The sequence below is a fragment of the Talpa europaea genome, assembly GCF_964194135.1.
Source record: "Talpa europaea genome assembly, chromosome: 7".
Classification (NCBI taxonomy): Eukaryota; Metazoa; Chordata; class Mammalia; order Eulipotyphla; family Talpidae; genus Talpa; species Talpa europaea.
The window spans coordinates 37,377,997-37,398,052 of NC_140074.1; the positions used below are offsets into that span (position 1 = coordinate 37,377,997).

Genomic DNA, 20,056 nt, shown 5'->3' on the forward strand with positions numbered 1-20,056 from the left:
CTCAAGTATGTATGGAAGAATCAACACCACATTTGTGCTTTATGGGAATTGCCATCACCAACAGCAGCAGCAACAACCATTCCTGTTGCCATCCGTCAGTGTTCTAAATACCCAGGTACATTGAGTCACTGTGTCCTGGCAGCTCTCCCTTGTGGTTGGATCATCCTGGTCCCTATGCTGCAAGCAAGGATAGAACGTCACACAGAAGTGGCTGAGCTAGAATTTGATCTTGAGCAGTCAGAGCTGAGAGTTTGTCTCCTGAACTTGATTAAATGGACACAACACTCCCAAAAGACTGGTGATAGTGTTCCAATTTTATAAATGAGAGGCTGAAGCTCAGGAAAGTAAGCAAGCTTGCAATGTCTTCTCACATACTCAGGCAGTAACTGTGTTTGGTTTAAAATTCCAATCCAGTGCCTTCCTCTTTATACCATTTTTCTCTCACTTCAACATAATCCTTCCACCTTTTAAATTTTTATTGGCATTGCATATAATTATATAGCTTTCAGGTGTTCGTTATTATAATTAGACATCTGTATAAAGTGCATTGTGAGCACCACCAAAATTCTAGTTGCCTTCCTCCACCATATAATTGACCCCTTTCCCGAATTTTCCCACCCATCCTTCCCCTTCCTCCTTCTGGTAACCTCCATTTTCTTCCTGTAGTCTAAGAGTTAGCTTTTGTTTGTTTGTTCACTTGTTTTCTTTCTTCATTTTCCACACAAGTACTACACATTCCATTGTATTCACAGTTTTATTCACTTCAGATGCACTTACAATAGGCAGTTGCTTAAATGGGCTTACATTCTTCTAGGTTCTTTTTGTGCAGGAAGCTGCTTGTTTAGACTTTTCATTCACATGAATGCCGTAATATAAACTGCCTCTCTTTCTGTATAAATAACTGTAGGATTAAGTTTCCAAATGTATTCTTGCTTCAGGAACCCTAGCATTTCTGTTCCCAGCCTGGAATACTCTGTTCCAGATCTTGGCAGGGCTGATTCATTATCAAATGTCAGCTCAAGCGGTGTAACCTCATTGGGCTGACCCTGACTAATTATGGTTAGCTTCCTAAGGCTGTCATAACAAGTTATCAAAAACTGAGTGATTTACAGTAGAATTTATTCTCTAATAGTTCTGAAGCCCATAAGTCCAAAATGGAGGCCTTGGAAAACTGAAAGACATGATAGACCATGATTTTTCAAGGTAGATACAGGGAAGCTGAAGAAAGTCAAAGTCAACTGTACTCAAATCAGGACTTGCAATGCTGAGTTGGTTACTGAGATAAACTGATATTATGCATGTACAGAAAATTGATAAAAACCAGTTTTTATGTTTAAATAAATAAATAAATAAATAAATAAAGGCTGTAGGGGAGACTCCTTTCTTGCTTCTTTCAATTACTGGCTGTAGCAATGTAACTTCAGTTTCCATCTTTACATAGTATATACCTTTCTATATATCCCCTCTTTATGCCTTCTCCTCTTACAAGAACACTTGTCACTGGGTTTAGGGCCTACCTGGATAATTCAGGATGATTATCACAAGGTTTTTAACTAACTTTGTCTGCAAAGATTGTTTCCCCCAAACAGGTCACATTCATAGGTTCTGGGTGAACATAGTGGGGGGCAACTGTTCAACCCACTATACTACCTAGGGAAAGGAGTCTTTGCTGCTGCTGTGTCGTCCTCTATGATATCATCACCTGGTTTATTTTCTTCATAACACTTGTTCTTATTTGGCACATCTTGTTCTTCTGTCTATTCCATATTTTTGGCATTGCAACAATTTTATGGGATATATATTTAATACAATGAATAACTAAATCTAGCCATTTTTATGCAACACTTAATTGCTAACTGGATTTCATAGTTCATTTAGCTTTAATAGAACCCCTCCCCCTAAACCCTCCCCTCCCCCAAGGAACAAGTCCTCAATAGAGTATTTCTTTTTCTTCTAGGCTCTGATCACCTCCGGGAGAAAGATGGCCTCTGGGCTGTCTTGGTCTGGCTCTCTATTATTGCTGCCCGGAAGCAGAGTGTGGAAGAAATTGTCCGAGATCACTGGGCCAAATTTGGCCGCCACTACTATTGCAGGTAAGAAGGGTAAGGGTCTCCTTGTGAATCCAAGGGAACTCTTAGAGAAGCTTTCTAAAAATGGTGGCTAGAACCTGAAAAAGGAGACATCTTCACAAATATCTAAGGGACACAAAGGCTGGAGCCAGATAATCCCTGGTAAGTGGTTGGGTGTGGTATCAAGGGCTCAGTGTCTATAAGGTGGCAGCCATCCCAGGAGGGAATCTGAACTGCAGAGCCTTCAAATGTGCTTTGGTGCCCATGAGAACCAAGCAGTCAGGCCAGGGACTTTCCTTATTGTTTTTCCATCTAAAATTATCAAGGCAGGGCCATAGAGACAGAAACTGTGGCCAGTTGGGGTGCTTTGTAATCCTCATATCTTTTTATCTTACCTCTCCACTGATGATCTGAACAATGTCCAAGGTGCTGTAGGTGGCACCCATTGAAAGAGTTATGTGGTTATGGAACCACATAACAATATCTGGAACCCACATATTACTAGAGGAGATACAGGACAGGGAAATAATTCCCTGTGGAAGAGGAAGGGGAAGTCAGTGGGTAAGAGCTTAGGATTGGTGGTCTCTATCGCTTGCTTTCCTTTACTGACCTAAGTGAGCTTGAAGTTTTCTGGCTCTGTGGTTGCCTCCTCAGTCCCTAGTATCAAATCGTGGTTCAGGAGGAGCAGTGGTAGGAAAGGATGTTGATTGTGGAGAACTTGGGGTGGAGAAGGGGATCTTTGGGTAGCCTCAGAGGCTGTCTGTGATTTAAAACAGAGATTGTGGCTCATTTGCTTTGCTTATGAATAGTTAAGTACTTTGGATGTTTGGTTGTGTTTCAAGAACTTGAAGGACAGAAAGTTTTAGACTTCCCTTTTAAGGTGATTGTTTCTTCTCTTACAAGGCAGTTTACTGAATTTACTTAGATAAATATCAGCGAATAAGGAAGCCTGTCATAGTACACATTAAAATCAAAGAGACTCCAGTGCTAGGGGACATGTAGGTAGTGCTATCATTTTCTTACTCCTGTTTGGTGAAAAAGGCTACAGATGTGGTGGCCTGAAAACCACCTCAAGTTATTCACTGTATCATAAAATTGGGCTTTTAAGGCAGATGGGAACTTGTGTTACTGGCTGCCATTTCTAACAAGTGACCCCAAATCCTGAATTTTGTTGGCTTTTTTTGGCATGCCAAGGGGCTAATTGGGTCAGCAGATCTTTCAATAGCAAGAAGCTGTTCCAATATACCCAACCTGATGAATATATTATGATTGCCAACTTCTGGCTTAGTAAGATTGTTTTGAATCAGGATGTATTCCTCATCATTTATGGAATGATTATCTGACTTTCTGCCAATGTTTTGAAGACATGGTGTTATGATAAGTGTATTTATGAGATAGATCATTTTTTTGTGGCCAAGAACTTACATGATAATTACTTTTTCATAACAAATACCATATTAGAGAATAACAGGCAATGGAGATTTAAATTCTTGTAAGACACTGAATTATGTTTCAGATTTCTGTCCAAAACAGATCATGGAGATAAAGAAAAAAGGGAGGAGAGAATAGGTAAAAGGAAAGGTAAACATTGCCTTCAGCGTCCAGCATATGCAGCTTGAACATATTTTTGAAATAATGTGATTTCTAACCTGGCAATTTTCTTGACAGGGAGGAGGTAATAAAACAATTTTGGTTCAACTAATATTGCATCTCAAATTGTCTGAGAACCCAGATATATTTCCTTATAGTGAAAGCCTTCTTTTCCTGCAAGTGTGTTGCCTAGTGGTGGTCAGCAGGGGTTATTTGGGGTGGTGAGGGGAAGAGGTGCTATGATCTGCCTGTGTGCAAAGACGAGCCTTTGGGCAGGCTGGTCTGATGACTTCAGCCATTGGCTGAACATGGTCTGTCACATTAATGGATTTTCTCAATGTTTGAATTTCTTCCAGTGCCCCTCTCTCTCCTACTATCTCATCCTACTACCTCTTTTTTTGCTTTATTAGGTCTTTAGTTTCCCCTCCATCCCCCAGAGAATTATCTTTAAAGGGAATCTAGGCTCAGAATGCATGCCCTGCTCAGAAAAAATGCTTTGAGAGTTCACTGTTGTTTTGTTTCTGAGACTGAGGAGGGCACACTGTGTGTAGGGTGGAGAATAAAAGAACAGCTTATGAGTTCAAGGGACCCATTGCTGGATGTAGTATCATTCCATGTTCTCCATTTCTACCATTACTTCCTCCCCAAACCCCTAATATCTTGATGTTTACTAGAAGCCTTGAAAGGTCTTGGGTGGAAAAAAGTTGTAACAACTATTCAGATCTCCTTGCAGTTCACTCTGAGAACATACACACTTTCCCTATACTACAGAGAGCCCAAATGTGAGATCCCACCACGGTAACTTGGATACAGCTGCCCCTCCTAGGGGTTTCTTCTTAAAGACTCTCCTGGGTATGCCATTAGGTCTTGGTCAAGACTGTCCTACATAGGGAAAGACCCTATTGGTTTATGTGGTAGTGACTAAGAATAGTTTAAGCACTCGTGTCTGGCACTGTGCCACATAGTTGGTATGCATTCTCATATTTAAGCCCTGAAACAATAAATGACATAGGTATTATTTTTAGTCTTGTCCCCCCACCTCCCATCACCTCCCAGCCTCATTGTTACATTTGATGATTTTGGCCAGAAAGACTATTTTCAATTGAACAATTATGATATTTCTTCCAAGTTTCCAAGCGAGCTTTGTTAGAAGGGAATTGAGCTCCCTTTCTCCTCTCATTGCCTCTGTTGATTCTTCTCTATCTCTCCTTTCCCTTTCTCACCTCCCCTCCCCTTCCTCCTTTAATTCCACTATCTACAAAACACTGCTTACCAGAAACTCTAGAAGGGCAGAGAACAAAACAGCTAAGCTCTCTGCCCTCCTGGAGCTTACATTCTCGTAGGCAGAGACAGACAAGAAATAAGTAAACATGTGCAGAGAAGGTTAATATAGATTGGGATAACTGCCAAACAGAAATACAAAGAGTGGTGAGTTTGAGGGAGGGAAATAGAAGGGAAACCACCTTAGACAGATGGTAGGGAATGTCACTTTCTGGAGGAGATACTGAGTTTGAGAAGCTGAGAGAAAAAGATGCCAGGCAAAGGCAGGAGAGTGAAAGTGTGTGCCATTTAGTCTGTCCTTAAAGTTTGGAGACTCGTTCATAACATGATAGACATTTTGGGGGGGGGATTTAAAGAAAAGTACTGAAAAGATTTGATTTTTACAAGATTACTCCAGCTGCTGTGTGGGGAATGACTTGTAAGGGACAGGTGGAAGAGGGGAGACCAGCTGGGGGTGTTTTTCTGTGCAATTATTCTGTGAAAACCAAACCAATGACTAGATGACCTTGAAAGGTCCACCTAATTACTATTTCTGTGGTTGGTTTGTACTCATCCTGTGTCCTGCCCTCCCTCACCAGGTTTGACTATGAGGGACTAGAGCCCAAGACAACATATTACATCATGAGGGACCTGGAAGCCCTGGTCACTGACAAGTCCTTCACTGGCCAGCAGTTTGCTGTGGGGAACCAGGTCTACAGTGTGGCGAAGACAGACAGCTTTGAATATGTGGACCCTGTGGATGGCACTGTGACCAAGAAACAGGTACTTGCTAGGAAATCACCCAAACAGGTTATCAAGCAGAGTTGGGGACCAAAGTGCCTTAGAGTCAGAGAGTTGTTAAGGGTGATCTACTCTGAACCCTTCATTATACAGAAGAGAGCCCTGTAGCCAGGCCAGTAGAAGTCTTCTGTGAAAGGTTGCTTGCTTGCTTAGTTGGTGGCAGAGAGTAGATTAGAACAGGGCCCCGCTTCTCTGTCTAGTACTCTTTCCATGTGGTATCTTCTGGACCAATTCTGTAAATAGACATAGACCCAGTATTTTTTTTCCAAAATATTTGCATCCTGTAGGCTTTTAATGTGGTGACCATTACTGGTAACAGATTCAGAAAGTACCCAAAAGTGAAAGATCCTTTTTCTTGGGACCTCCCAGGTACAGGGATGTTTCACCTTTTATTATCTTACATCATTGAGGCATAAGAAACTTAGCCAGATGGTTTTTCTGGTAAGGAAAGAAACAGTTGGAGAATTCAACCCACACAGCTCCAAAGGCATATTTATGGTTCTGCATTATTACCATTACTAAGTGACAACCCCAATTTCTGTTATGGTCTCATTTTTGTGAACTGTGTAAGAGAATTGGAAAGCTTTTACAAGTATTTTTCTTCTTGGTTTTGTTTGTTGGCTATGGCAAATATTGACCACACTCAGAATACATTTTAACATTTATAGTTTAAATGAGATACCCTGAGTAATGTCAAGAAAAGTTCCATTTTAAAATCCCCAAGTTTTTATTTTCTTATACATTCTTCATTAAAAATAGACAACAAAATAAATCAGAAGCTATAGGTTCTGGGACACTATATATAATAGTAGTCACTGATGTTTTTATTTTGATTTGTATTATATATATATATATATATATATATATATATATATATTCCTTGTCTTAGGATCCCCTGATTTGCAGGTGTTCCAAACCCCAAAGTCCTCCTTTTCCTCTCTCAGTAGGCTCCTTGCGATTTCCTTAGTTTTATGGTGATCTATCATCTCTATCAAAGAAATTGTTCTTTCATTCTAGAATGCCTTCTATGGTTGGACAAACTTATTGGTCTTACTTTCGAAAGGTATACAGTAGTGGGAAAAATTATGGTTAAGAAGTTTAGAGACCCGGGCCTCCCCGGTGGCGCAGCGGTTGAGCGCTGGGTTGCGAAGCTGCCCGCGGCCTCTGCGGCGCCGGTTTGATCCCCGGCTGCTCCCCGGCCACCAGAGGAGGGTCCCACATGGCGCGCAGACCTCTCCTGCTGCCCGCTGCTCCCCTCAGCAGTGTACTTCGGTCCTTCTGCCTGCTCTGCTCCCCGCTCTGGCTCTGGTGAATTCTCTCACCCTCCCGCGCTTCTGACTGTACCCAGCGCATGTATAAACAAAAACAAACAAATAAATAAATAAATACATGCCTCCATTAAATAAATAAATAAATAAATATATTTAAAAAAAAAAAAAGAAGTTTAGAGACCCATGATTGAATCTTACCACTTTCTAGTCGTGCTGTGGGGGAAAAGCTGCTTGATTTCTTTGAATTATGGTTTCTTCCACCTCTGTAAAATATTTATCTCACATAATTGTTTTAGAAATGGATAGAAATAAAAATACAGAAAAGCTAACTATCCTTCACACAGGGAGTGCACACCGCATATTTTATAGTTGTGTTTTGCTTCACTCAAAGATTCCTCTTGTATAATGGATTGAATTCTCTCCTAAATAACACCACTGAGTCCTTGAAGATGTGACATCAAGGACTTAGTACATGGCATCTCTGAGCCTCTGTATCTGGAAGAAGTGTTTTGCAATTTTGTGACATATTCCCACTCCCATTTTGCATGAGGCCCTCAGAACAAACATCTAAATCCAAGGTTTATATGGAATTCAAGAGTTGTAAAATACATGCTTTCTAAATATCCTGGGGAGGTTTTCTTTCCCAGACGAGGGAGGTTTAAAAACCATTTTTTTTAGGGGATTATCTAGTCAATGCTAGGTTCTAGATTTTTATCTGCTCATGCAAAACTTGTCTAGTGAGCTCATCTGTTTTGCTGTAAATCCACTACTCTACCTTCTTTCTTCACTGCACTTAGCATTTGGATACTTTTTTTTTGGCCTTTCTTTAACTAATTCCTTAACTGGATCTCAAGTTCAGACATCTATTTATTCCATGTCCCCTTCCCTTCAACCTTGAACACTGAATTCCATTTTTATCTGGAATTTTTTCTTACCATAATCCTTCATGTTGGTTCAAAGGTGGCCATAAATATTCAAATGCTGTCAGGAGGGCCTCCCTGGTGGTGCAGGCGGTTGAGCACTGTGCTCTGAAGCTGTCCACAGCCTCTGCAGTGCAGGTTCGATCCCAGCCAGCTGGTGAGAATCCCACATGGCGCAGCAGACCTCTCCTGTCTTGCCCACTGCTCCCCTCAGCAGTATATTTTGTCAGTCTGCCTGTTCTGTTCCCCACTCTGTCACTGGTGAATCCTCTCATCTTCCCGCACATCTGGCCTGTACCCCAGTTCTTGCATGAATAAATAAATCTTTAAAAATTAAAAAAAAATTTAAAAAATCAAAACTTAAAAAAAAACCTAAACAAATGCTGTCAGGAACTGCCCTTGAGTTTTCTAGCAACAAAAGAAGATTGTTCATCTCCCCAGATGCCAGGACCCAGATGACATCTTCATTAGCTGGTGGCCTAGAGTCACCCTGCTGCTTCTCCACAGGTCAGGGTTTGGCTCCACTGAGGGCTTCGATCAGTTAACACTCAGCAGCATCTTCATTGTTAGCAAGTCACAGGATGTTCTCTCACCACACTTGGTCCTTTTGGTGCAGAGGGGAAATTCCTGCGTAGTTGGGCCTCATCCCTGAGGCCTCATCTCCGCACTCCTGGGAGGTCATTAGCTATCAGCATTCAATTCCGGGGATACTTTCTGCGGCATTGTTACAAAATAAGTACTGTATACTCCTAAAAGATATACTGATTTTAAATGCACTGGTATTTTTAAATACTCATGAAGTGCTTTGGTGCATTTATCCAATATATATTTCTCAAGAACCTACCATGTGTTTTTTTTTTCCCATGTTGCAATTTGTAAATATAAATATATAACAGTCTTACTGAGATATAATTCAGAAGCCATACAATTCACCCAAAGTGCACAATGCAGTGGTTTCTAGTAGTATATTTGTACTGTTGTGCAGTCCTCACCTCAATCAAGTTTAGAGTATATTTGTCACCCCCAAAAGAAACTTTAATTCTTTTGCTGTCTGCTACCTTCTAGCCACTAGCAATCACCCATCTATTTTCTGTTTCTATGAATTTTCCTGTTTTAGGAATTTACATAAACAGAGTGGCACAATATGTGGTCTTTTGTGACTGTCTTTCACTAAGCATAATGTTTTGAGTCTGTCCACATTGTACCACACCTATATCAGTACTCCCTTTTTATTGTTGAATAATATTTTATTAAGTGGATATATCAGTTTTGTTTATCACTCGCAGTAGATGGACATTGGCTGATTTCCACTTTTTGGCTGTTATCAGCAATACTGCTATAAATATTCATGTACAAATTTTTGTGAAGACATAGGTTTTCAATTCTCTTGTGTATATTCCTAGGAGAATTGCTGGATTGAAAGGGAACTCTATGCTTCACCTTTAAAGAAACCACCACACAGCCTTCAAAGCAACCACACCACTTCCCATTCCCCCCAGCGTATGTGAGGGTTCCAATTTCTGTGTGCTTCCTCCAATCCTTTGTTATATGTGTTTTTGATTATAGAAATACTATATTTTTAAAATAAGGATTATTTTTAAATTAAGCAGTATAAGATTTAACAAAAGTGTGCATGTCCTAACAAAACCCAAATGAAATGTAATAATGCATTTTCTCCATCTGCTATGGGAGAAGAATGCTATGGTTTCTCCAGTGTTCTGTGGTGCTGGGGTCAGAGGGACACCGTTTTGAAGATGGGTTCTGTCACTGTCTAGATGTGTGATTTGGGGCATGTTACTTAACCTTTCTGCACTTGGAGAAGGTGGGGTGAGTATTGTGTCAGTAATTGCCATGGAGGGTTTTGAAAAAGGTTGGAGGAGAAAGTGTATAAAGCCTTAAGCAAAGCAGCTGTTACCCATTTGATAGGAGGAAATATCAGCTTCTTACTCCCTCCCCAGAATCTTCAACTTGACTGAATATCAGTTTGAGGGAAGGGCCTGGGTAGTGTTTAAGGACACAGTTTTGAAGTCAGAAAATCTTGAGGTTGAGTCGCAGCAAGTTATCCCAATCTTCTTGTGCCTTTCTCTCCTTATCTGTGAAATAGGAACAGTAATTGTGCTCTCTCATCCTGCTTCTGGAATAACTGAGATAATACAGATAAAGTCCTGTACACATATTAGACACTAATAAACGGTTAACTAAAATGAGTTATGTTAAAAGAGCATCCTTGGGAAGGAAAGATATTGGCATTTAGTGATAAGGAAAGTGGGGGAACAAACATACAATTAATGTGTAACTTTTCAGGATGACGTGTGAAGATACAGGAAGGCTGCTTCAGTGTCTGAATTATCTGGGAATTGATTCAGACTCACATTTCTCTGCCTTTTCCACATCCCCTCACCCCCAACACATACACTTTTTTCAGAAAGGAAAAAGGTTTTTTTCAGGCAGTTCAATCTCCTTTCTTGTCCTTGATTCGAGGTTGGAGTCAGGAAACAGGCAGTGGGGGAAAAAAGCTTTTTCACATATATCTCTAGAGATAAAGAAGAAATGCTTCTCCATTGAAAATGAAATTAAAATCCTGTTCTGGTGATAAGGTACACACCCACCCCCCGGTCCACCTTACTGCTGTGGAAATGTTCGCAAAGTCTATCCTGCCTGTGAAACCCTGTGGTGGTCATTCAGGGAGCAAGGAGAAAGCCCTTGAAGAACTGAACCCCTGAGGTGAATTCCCAAGGACCTCCCTGTGGTCTGTTGGGTCTCATGGAATTTAGTCTGACTGCCTCCCAGTGTCTGATATTTTTGTGATCTTGAGCACTAAGAGAAAAGTTCATGTGTGCCTTCCATTAAACAGGATCTGAGAGAGGCTCTGATTTAGAAATAGCAATTTAATGAGGCAAGGTCAACAACTGCAGTTTGTCCTGTGTCATGCCATGAGGATATGCTCCTATTTTATTTTCAGGTAAAATCTAGTAAAAAAGATGAATGATAATGGTCTCTTAAAATATGAGTATGAGAGCCTCCCTGGTGGCACAGGTGGTTGAGTGCCGCACTGTGAAGCTGTCCACAGCCTCTGCAGCGCAGGTTTGATGCAGGCTGGCCGGCAAGAGTCCCACATGGCGAAGCAGACCTCTCCTGTCTTGCCCACTGCTCCCCTCAGCAGTGTATTTTGTCAGTCTGCCTGTTCTGTTCCCCACTCTGTCTCTGGTGAATCCTCTTACCCTCCCGGGCATCTGGCCTGTACCCTGGTTCTTGTATAAATAAATAAATCTTTAAAAAAATATATGAGTGGGATAAGTAGGCCAGTAGCTAGTATCAGAGTAGGAGAGGGGTCTGATCAAATTGCTAACTATTTGAAGAGGTTCCCAATTTATACCTAATCAGGAGGTGGGAAAGATGACAGAATTTTGAGAGACTCCCAAAGGCCTGAAGGTGGCTCACTCTTTCCTCAAGGCTAACTTCATTGTGCAAGCATCAGGAATTCCCATGGTGCCAGGCATGTTCTACCTCCCAGACCCTCTCTCATCATTGTCCTCATCTCTCCTCCATGTGTCCTAAATCTCTTAGAATTAACCCCATTGCCCTGTGACTATGAGAGTCTCCCAGCTCCAATAGGAAAATGTTCCACTCCTGGTGTTGTGAATGAAGGATAGTCTGACAATGGCATCAATACTGCTAGATGGTGTGTGGCCCACAGGATGGGACCTCAACCCAAAGCTATAAACTATATATTTATTTTTTAAAAGATTTATTTATTTATGCATACAAGAGCTGGGGCACAGGCCAGAGATGCAGGGGGTGAGAGGATTCACCAGAGACAGAGTGGGGAACAGAACAGGCAGACTTACTGAAATACACTGCTGAGGGGAGCAGCAGGTGAGACAGGAGAGGTCTGCTTTGCCATGTGGATTGCTCCCTGGTGGGCCGGGAATCGAACTCGTGCTCCAGAGGCTTTGGATTGCCTCATAGTGTGGTGCTTAATCCCTTGCACCACCAGGGAGGCCCTATAATCTATATTTTGAAAATTAGTTTTAAAATGAAAATCCTGGATACTTTAGGAACAAAATTTAAGCAGCTGAGTCTTTTTGGCTCACCCAACTCCTATATTTTTATTTAACAAAAGAAAAAAAAATCATGAAATTCTATTAGTGCTGAAATCATTTGCAAGTAACACTTCAGCTGATATTTAAAAGCCGGATGTAAATCAGTACATGCCAGTTAGATGATGTGGAAAACTAGTCCAATTTAATTATGTCAGGCTAACTCTGACTTTACTAATGTTTTCTCAAGTTTTTCAGGCTGCATGGATACAGTTTAATGTTGTTCTCAACCTGGAAAAAATTCATAGAAAGAGCACACTTTGAAGACTGATTCTGAAGTCACTCAGCATTTAGAACTGTTATCATAATATACAAGAAGGTGTTTGCACTTTTTAATTGCAATATTTAGAAATTATAAAGAAAGTAAACTGGCAATCTTGAAACCCCATTTAGGTCTGGCAAGTAGTGCTTTAATATAGTGGTGCCACCAACCCCTAGTCAACAGACATGGAGCAATTTTCTGAGGCTTTGTCTCTTGTGGCCTCATGCATAGTCAACTAAATTGTGTCAGCTTGAGAATCTGGGGCCAAGGAGGGGCCTCTCTTTTCAAAGTTAACTGGTCAAGAGCCAACTTCAACTTTCAGTTTTTATCACATTATAACCAACTGGGAGAATTATTGTCTCTATAATATATTACTTACTAGAGTGTGGTTTGTGTACCCCAAAATAAAAATTTAAAAATCATTTCAGTCATAGTGAGATTTGATGGTTAGTAGCTACAAATAGTCCTCCTACATTTGAGTAACAAATATGTAGGGAGTAGGGTATATATTGCAATGAAATCTGAATTAAAAAAAATCCTTTTTCTATTGTAAGTTATGAAGTTGAAAAAAATTCCAATAATAAATATAGATTCCTTTTCTACCTTAGTACAATATGACAAAGATAGTTGAAGTTTTATTCATTTGTGTCTTCATCCATTCAATGAATTTTTACCAAATACTTGCTATATGTGGTCAGCTTCCTAGGCATTAAAGATACAATAGCATGCAGGTCAGGCTAGCGAGGAAGACAAACTGACACAGTACTTGTAATTACTATATAGTTTATTAAATGGTGTTACAAGGAAAGAACTTATTTTAGAGTGCATTGCAGGGGAAACTAACTTAGCTCAGGGGTCTGGAAACCTGTCCATGAGGAGGTGATATTTAAGCTGTGTCCTGATGAACAGGTAGAAACTGGCCCAGTGAAATCATCTTATCAGATTACATGTTTCCTTGAATCAAATGTATTATAACACTGTTTAGCTTCCCAACTGGGATTTCCCATAGGCAATAGCATTCTCAATAGATTGTTACAATTTCTATAATTATGAGTCTCAACTTTAGTCATGCTTATTCATTCTACAACATTGTAGGTGCGATAAGTAAAGATAATTGGGTTTCTAGGCAGGACACCTTGAAAACCAGGATTAAACTTTTCTTCCCCTGAAGCTATTTTTCCTGTAATTTGCCTACCTATCCTCCAAAAACCAAGCACATAGTCAGTGCTTTTTAATGCCTCTTTGGCTGATTTGAAATTAAAGAAAACACTGTTTCTGATTAGTTGGGAAGTTCTCACTCCCCTGCCTCTGATTAATTGGAGTTTTGTTATAATGAACGACTTTCTCCTGACATCAGTTGATTGTTTTAGAACTATCTTCTCAAATGATGGCAGAATCCTATTAAGATGTGTGGTAAGAATCTAAGCATCTGGAACAGCATCACAGTTACTTCCTACCTATTCTGATGTCTTTGTATAGTCAGCAGGGCAACTATCACCAGAAAAAAACAAATATAAAAGGAAAAAGCTGCAAACCAGCACAGGAACTAATGAAGGATACTATCTAGTTGTGTGGGTAAAGTGTGTCTGAATCCAAAATATCCCAGAACTGAGTCTGGTGTTGAGTGAAGAAGGATCAGTCATCATTTTTGACAAAGACATGGGGAAATGGAAAGTATGTGACCTTGTTCTATTCCAAATTTGTTGAAGAATAGCTTTTTCATCCTCATTCTCCAAAGAGCCCTCTTGTCCCCTAGTGTAGTTTTTGCTAGGTGGATTTTTTTTTAAAGATTTATTTATTCATGCATACAAGAACTGAGGTACAGGCCAGAGGTGTGAGGGTGACAGGATTTACAAGAGACGGAGTGGGGAACAGAAAAGGCAGATTGACTGAAATACACTGCTGAGAGGAGCAGGGAGCAAGTCAGGAGAGGTCTGATGCGCCATGTGGGTCTCCTCCCTGGCTGGGGATCGAACTTGTGCTGCAGTGGCTGCTGATAGCTTCATAGGTTGTGTCTTAACCCCTCACGCCACCAGGGAGGGCACTAGGTGGGTTCTTTAAAAGCACACTTAGGGAGTCCTGTGACCTTGATTTTCTTAGACAGGTCTTTGTAATTATTGATCCTTGGGGTGGGTTAGAAGAAAGGCTAGATAAGAATTGTTCTGAAGACTTGAGCTGCTGGGTATGGCTGTGCAGTTAGTGTGCTGGACAAAGACACCCAACGTAATAGAGGAGGAGAAGCTGAAGTCCAGGCCAGCCAAGGGGAATCATGCTTTACTTTAATTTTTCCACTCAGAGGGGGGCACCTGTTTATATAACTATATATGGACTAGGTGGGAGCTGCCCTGCACAACCACATTTAAGCTGGTGCTTGCAGCTGACTCAGTGACTTAAACAAAGAAAAATGGACAATTCTAGGTGATTTTTTTTCATGGAGGGATATGTCTATCCAATCCAAATCTTCTGCTTTATAAGCTGTATGCTTTCTCCTATAAAATATGGTTCAGATGTTTCACAGCAATGTTTACACCTTGAAGCTTTCCAGATAAATCGTTGGGATTTCCTGTGGGAGGTAACATCTGAACTAGGCTCACAGTCTCTCTTTTCCAAGCCTGTCCTGTCTCAGGTTCACATGACTGGTGTGGTGTGGCCAACTGACTGTATATGCGACATTAAACCAGATTTCAGGGCCATATGCTGTTTTCCTCTGGAATCCCTCCCAAATCGGTATTTGACTAGGTCAGACATTGCCAAATAACTGTTGGTAATGTACAGTTCCTCCTTCCCTGCCTGGCTGCAACATGGCCTGTAGTCTCCAAACGAACATCTGGCAGCTCTGCATGTATTTAACAACTTGGAGATTTCCCTGCATTGATTTACACAGGCCTCAAAAGAAGAAAAAACATACAACATTCATTTATCAAACATTTATCAAATACCTACTCTACATAAGATACTGTGCCAATTGGGGGTCTATACAAAACATGAGATTGTATTTCACATGAGAAGCAATGTATGACATCAGCAGTTTTATACATGTCACCTTAAAATTCTAAGCCTGGAAGCAGAAGACCTGGACTGAAGCTCTGCCTCCTCCATTAATTAGATGTGCTACCTTGGGCAAACTTTTAAACTTCCTGACCTGGATGACTCTACAGTCCTTTTGTCTGGACCCGAAGGATCTAAATTGGCCAACCTGGAAAAAATGTTTTATTGCCAAAAATCTTGTTCACTGGGAGATACAGAGACAATAAGTAATCACATTTAGCTGTGATTAAGTGGTGATTTCAGAGGGCATGGCAAAGTCCTTAAAATAAAATTAATCATAACTGTGCCTAAGTTAAAATAAATATGGGCCATTATACCACTACCCATAACCATTTAGGCTTTATGTAGGGATCTTTTACAAAATCTGAAAGGCTGGATGGCCTAGAGCATAGCACCATTTGCACCAGAAGATTAACATAAGAATATTATTTATATTATGTAGCAATATATCATTTTGAAAGCACTTTTTACATATGTTTTCTGATCTGATGCTCACTATAACCCAATAAGCCAGGCTGTATTACTTTTCATCCACTTTTTAGGAAACTAAGGCTTAGTGAGCTTAAGTGACTTACTCAAGACCACCAGCAAATAAGTGGCCAGCCGGGAGCCTAGCTTGGCTTTCCCAGTTGTTATTCCTGTATCATCTCCAAACTTTCTCTCTCTCCATAAATGGTAAACCAAAAGGAGGGCAAGAATTGGGGGGGGGATAAAATCTACAGTAATAACTGAAAGTGGACTGGAGAATACCTGTGTGGAAATACCTGCAGGGGAATGTAGTCCTTCAACAATATTTCTACATTAGAATAAAGCTAAGGTGGGTAAAACCCCACCCTCATCACTGAAGCAAACAACTATGGGCCTCAAAGAGAAGAAAAATGCAGGGCAGGCACTGAAGTAAACATTTGATATCCCCATCTTATAATTAACATTACCTTCTTTGAGCTTGTGACTGTTGGGTCCACATTGGTATTCTGGGTGGCTGATAGTAATAGCTGCTGTGGGTATAACGGTATCGTGAACTTTTCAGTATTGCTTCAGGAATTCTTTAGAAGATTGTGCTAAAAACTATTAGTGTCAGATGGTTCGAAGAAATGGCTCGGCTGCTGAAAGCCACTAAGCGGAGGCTTCCAGGATTTAACAGCAAGGTGATGTTTTGCTAACCTCTGTTATGATCCTGATTAGGCCCAAGTTCAGTGTAATGTACACCTGACACCTTAGATATTAAAGGAATCTTAAAGCTGATAGTAGCATATAGTTCAGCAGCCTGATATGTGAGACAGGTGACTCCAAGAAAAGGCTACTGCATGGTTTCCATGTTTGGCTAAACAATAGAATCATCCAGAGATACCCAAGTCACACCCCACTCAAATGCAATCGCATGTCTGTGGTAAGAACCAGGTGCCACTATGTTTTAAAACCCCATAGCTGATTCCACTGGCAAAGTTTGCCATTAATGGGCTCATGATTAGTTCAAGGTCTCACGGCTCAGGACAGGAACCTGCCATGATTCAACTACACTGTTTTTAGCCAAAATTAATGCTCTCCCTAAAAATGAAGAATGACTGGAGACAGAAGAGCAACTGCCATAATGATGATGTGCCAGTTCATTTCCATATATCATTTTATCTTGTACAACTGCCCTTCTTTGTGACTGTGTTAGCCTCAGTTCTTCAATGGAGAATACAAGTATGTTTTCATTTAACCAGTAAGTCTTTGTTAAATATGGAAGGATGTCTTCCAGCAGTGCTCACTCTGGTTATTGAGCACTCAGTGACATTTATTCAACAAGTGTTTATGAAGGCCTGCTCTTACCACCAGGCTATGTGGGTAAATGTTGAACAAGGAATATACGACTTTGCCCACCCAGAACTTACCAGATAGGGGCCCAAAGACCTAATTCAGCAATTCCAACACTTTAGGACTGAGGTTGTGATGGAAACTTCTTTTATTCACTTGCACTGGTTCTTATTTCTTCAAGAGGATTTATAGCAGCAAAAACCCACATGATGAAGTTGTTAGATTACAAATAAGAAACAGAAATCAAGACTAGGGAAAACATAAATAAGAATACAGAGTCAAGAACAGAAGAAGAAAAATTCATAGTTATGCAAGTTGTATGATCCACTTGGGCTGAACATCAAATTTGGCATTAAGTGTCCTGGCAGCCATATTTAAAAGGGAAATATGGTTAGTTATAAAGTTCTTTGTCAGGAAAGGAAAAGTTTTCCTAACACTTGGCTCTTGAGGAAATACCTTCTGTGAAGCTTCGTGTAATCTCCAGCAGTAGTTCTGTATGAATGCAAACATTCATTACAAGACAGTGCCTTGTAGACCCTGCAATGAAAGTGAAAAAATAAATCTAAAAGAAATTTAATAAATTCATTTCTGACAGGGGTAGGTGGTCACAGGTAAGTTGACTTTGACCAAATATATGTCTATATGAATCTATGACTGGAAGTTGTAATACCTGGGAAATAGGTGGGTTAGACATCCTTACAAAATTCTTAAGAAACATAATTTTTCTCACTGGCATCTTCATATGGATATATTTCCTATTTTCTGAGGTAGGATCAGGTAATATTTTATACCAGGGGTGCAGTAAACATTTTCTAGAAAGGACCAAATAGTATGTTAAGCCTCATGAGCCCCCCATTCATCTCTACAGTTGGAGCACAAAAGTGGCCATGGCCAATTTAGAAGTGCAGGGGCATGGCTATGTTCCAATTAAATGTGATTTATAAAGATGGGGGTAGGTCAGATTTGGCCAGCAAACTATATGCTGTCAACCCTGGTTTAACCCAAAGAAGAAAAAAGGAAAGCAAAGTATACTATTGTTATTCTTTTGTTGTAATTATGAAATGTTTAGAAACTTGGCAAGTCTTGCTTGGTGGTGACTCTGGCCTCATAATTTTTTTCTATTTTGTTTATTTTATTTCATCAGCAATTAATAGTCTCAACAATCATTCCTCTTCTTCAGATGTTTGATTCCCCTTGCAAAACTTTTGGTCTTTGAGCTTGAACATGGAGCCTTCCTCCATCAATAACATGATTTTCCTGTTGTAGTCCATTATGAAGTTCTTCTTCTGAAGAAAACTGAATCCAACCCATACCTCTGTGAAAGCCAGTCTCTTTGTCAAAAGGTAGAGAGCACTTTCATACATATCCAAACTGTGCAAAGTGTTCTCTCAGCTCAACTAGGGAATTTTTCTGACAAAAGCAACGTGCCGGCCCATACTGGGACAGAGTGCCATGGTACCTCCCACTGCAGAGGCCACCATTTCTAGCTGGCCTTATAATTTAATGGCTAGTAGGTGATGGTGCATGCCATAGAGAACACGGCACATGTTCAGATTGCAAATTCTTTTTGTTGTTGTTGTTGTTGTTAAAGATTTATTTTATTTATATGTATAAGAGCTGGGGTGTAGGCCAGAGGTGTGTGTCAGGCAGGGTGAGTGTAAGAGGATTCATCAGAGACAGCGTGGGGAACAGAATAGAAGGATTGGCTGAAATACACTGCTGAGGGGAGCAGTAGGTCAGACAGGAGAGGTCTGCTGCACCATGGGGGTTAGCTCCCTGGCCAGGGATCGAATTCTTGCTGTAATGGCTGTGGACAGCTTCATAGTGCTAAGAGTCAACCCCTTGTGCCAGCAGGGAGGCCCCCTCGTTGCAAATTCTTAAATTCATTGGAAGAACGCACAAACCCCAATGCTATCCAAAACAACTGTTCACACAAAGTGACATTGGACTTAGGGTTGTTGCAGCACAGAATGTCTGGGTCTAAAATTTGTAGCTCCCTGTGGAGAAGGAGAATTGTGTGTGGTTCCTCACATGGAGCTCGCACAAAGCAACTTGGATTCTCTACTGCAATCTCATGATCAGTTCCTGAGGCAAAAAGAGAAATGTTGGATTATTTCCAGTAGGCTGATGTATACTATTCACTCCTTTGTCATCTTTTCAAGTACAAAATCTATTCCAGGCTACCAGATGTGGATTCTAACCAATCTTCTATGAGTACAGCTAAAATATGGCTACCCCCAGGAAAACACACACACACACACACACACACACAATCTCACTGTTAAAAGGCTTCGTTATTAGTAGATAACACATGATGAGGCTGAATCCTTAATATCTTCCACTGGCCATAAACTAATCTGGGATGTTAATTGTGTAATAGTTGCTGCCTAAAAGGATTGAGTCTGAAAGATCATCACAAGGGGTGGCCTTAAGTCATTTGGAATTTGCAACAACAGGTGGTTTAGGGCTTCAGGCTTAGCTATGGCTTTAACCAATGTGTAGACAACCCTTGGTGCTGAGCAATGACTTATGTATTTGTGTGTGTCTGTATAGTAATAATGGAAACATAGGCTCAAGCAGAAATAAAACTTAAAAAGAATTTGTAAAAATGTGAGTGTAATTGTGGATCTTTTGGGGCTTCATTGTCTCTTTGAACATAACTTTGCTATGAGGTCTTTTCTTTAGAGATAGTAAGGAAATGCTCCATTTACTCTATTTGGAATTTTATAACTCACTTCTCTAGCAGCACAAGGTGATTGAGAAAATGGTTGCAGTTCATTGTGATACAATTACATTAATTAGTCCAGGCTTAAGGAGACCAAGTACTGGCCCATTATCTCCATAGACCCAGGGCTTCACTCAGTCTGGTTCCATAAAGGCTGCTCTAAATTGTTTGTCCCATGAATGAATCCTGGATGATATCATCCTGTTTGCA

General features: G+C 40.5%; 1 protein-coding gene across 1 annotated transcript in view; it reads left to right on the plus strand.

Annotated features, from left to right (window-relative positions):
* PGM5 (phosphoglucomutase 5) overlaps positions 1 to 20,056 on the plus strand; it is a gene marked incomplete at its 5' end in the record, with an annotated part of 159,811 nt that overhangs the window by 114,486 nt on the left and 25,269 nt on the right. Inside the window, 2 exons of the mRNA XM_084239279.1 lie at positions 1,958 to 2,093; positions 5,519 to 5,702. Of these exons, the coding sequence (XP_084095405.1) occupies positions 1,958 to 2,093; positions 5,519 to 5,702 (320 nt within the window). The remainder of the gene's footprint in view (positions 1 to 1,957; positions 2,094 to 5,518; positions 5,703 to 20,056) is intronic.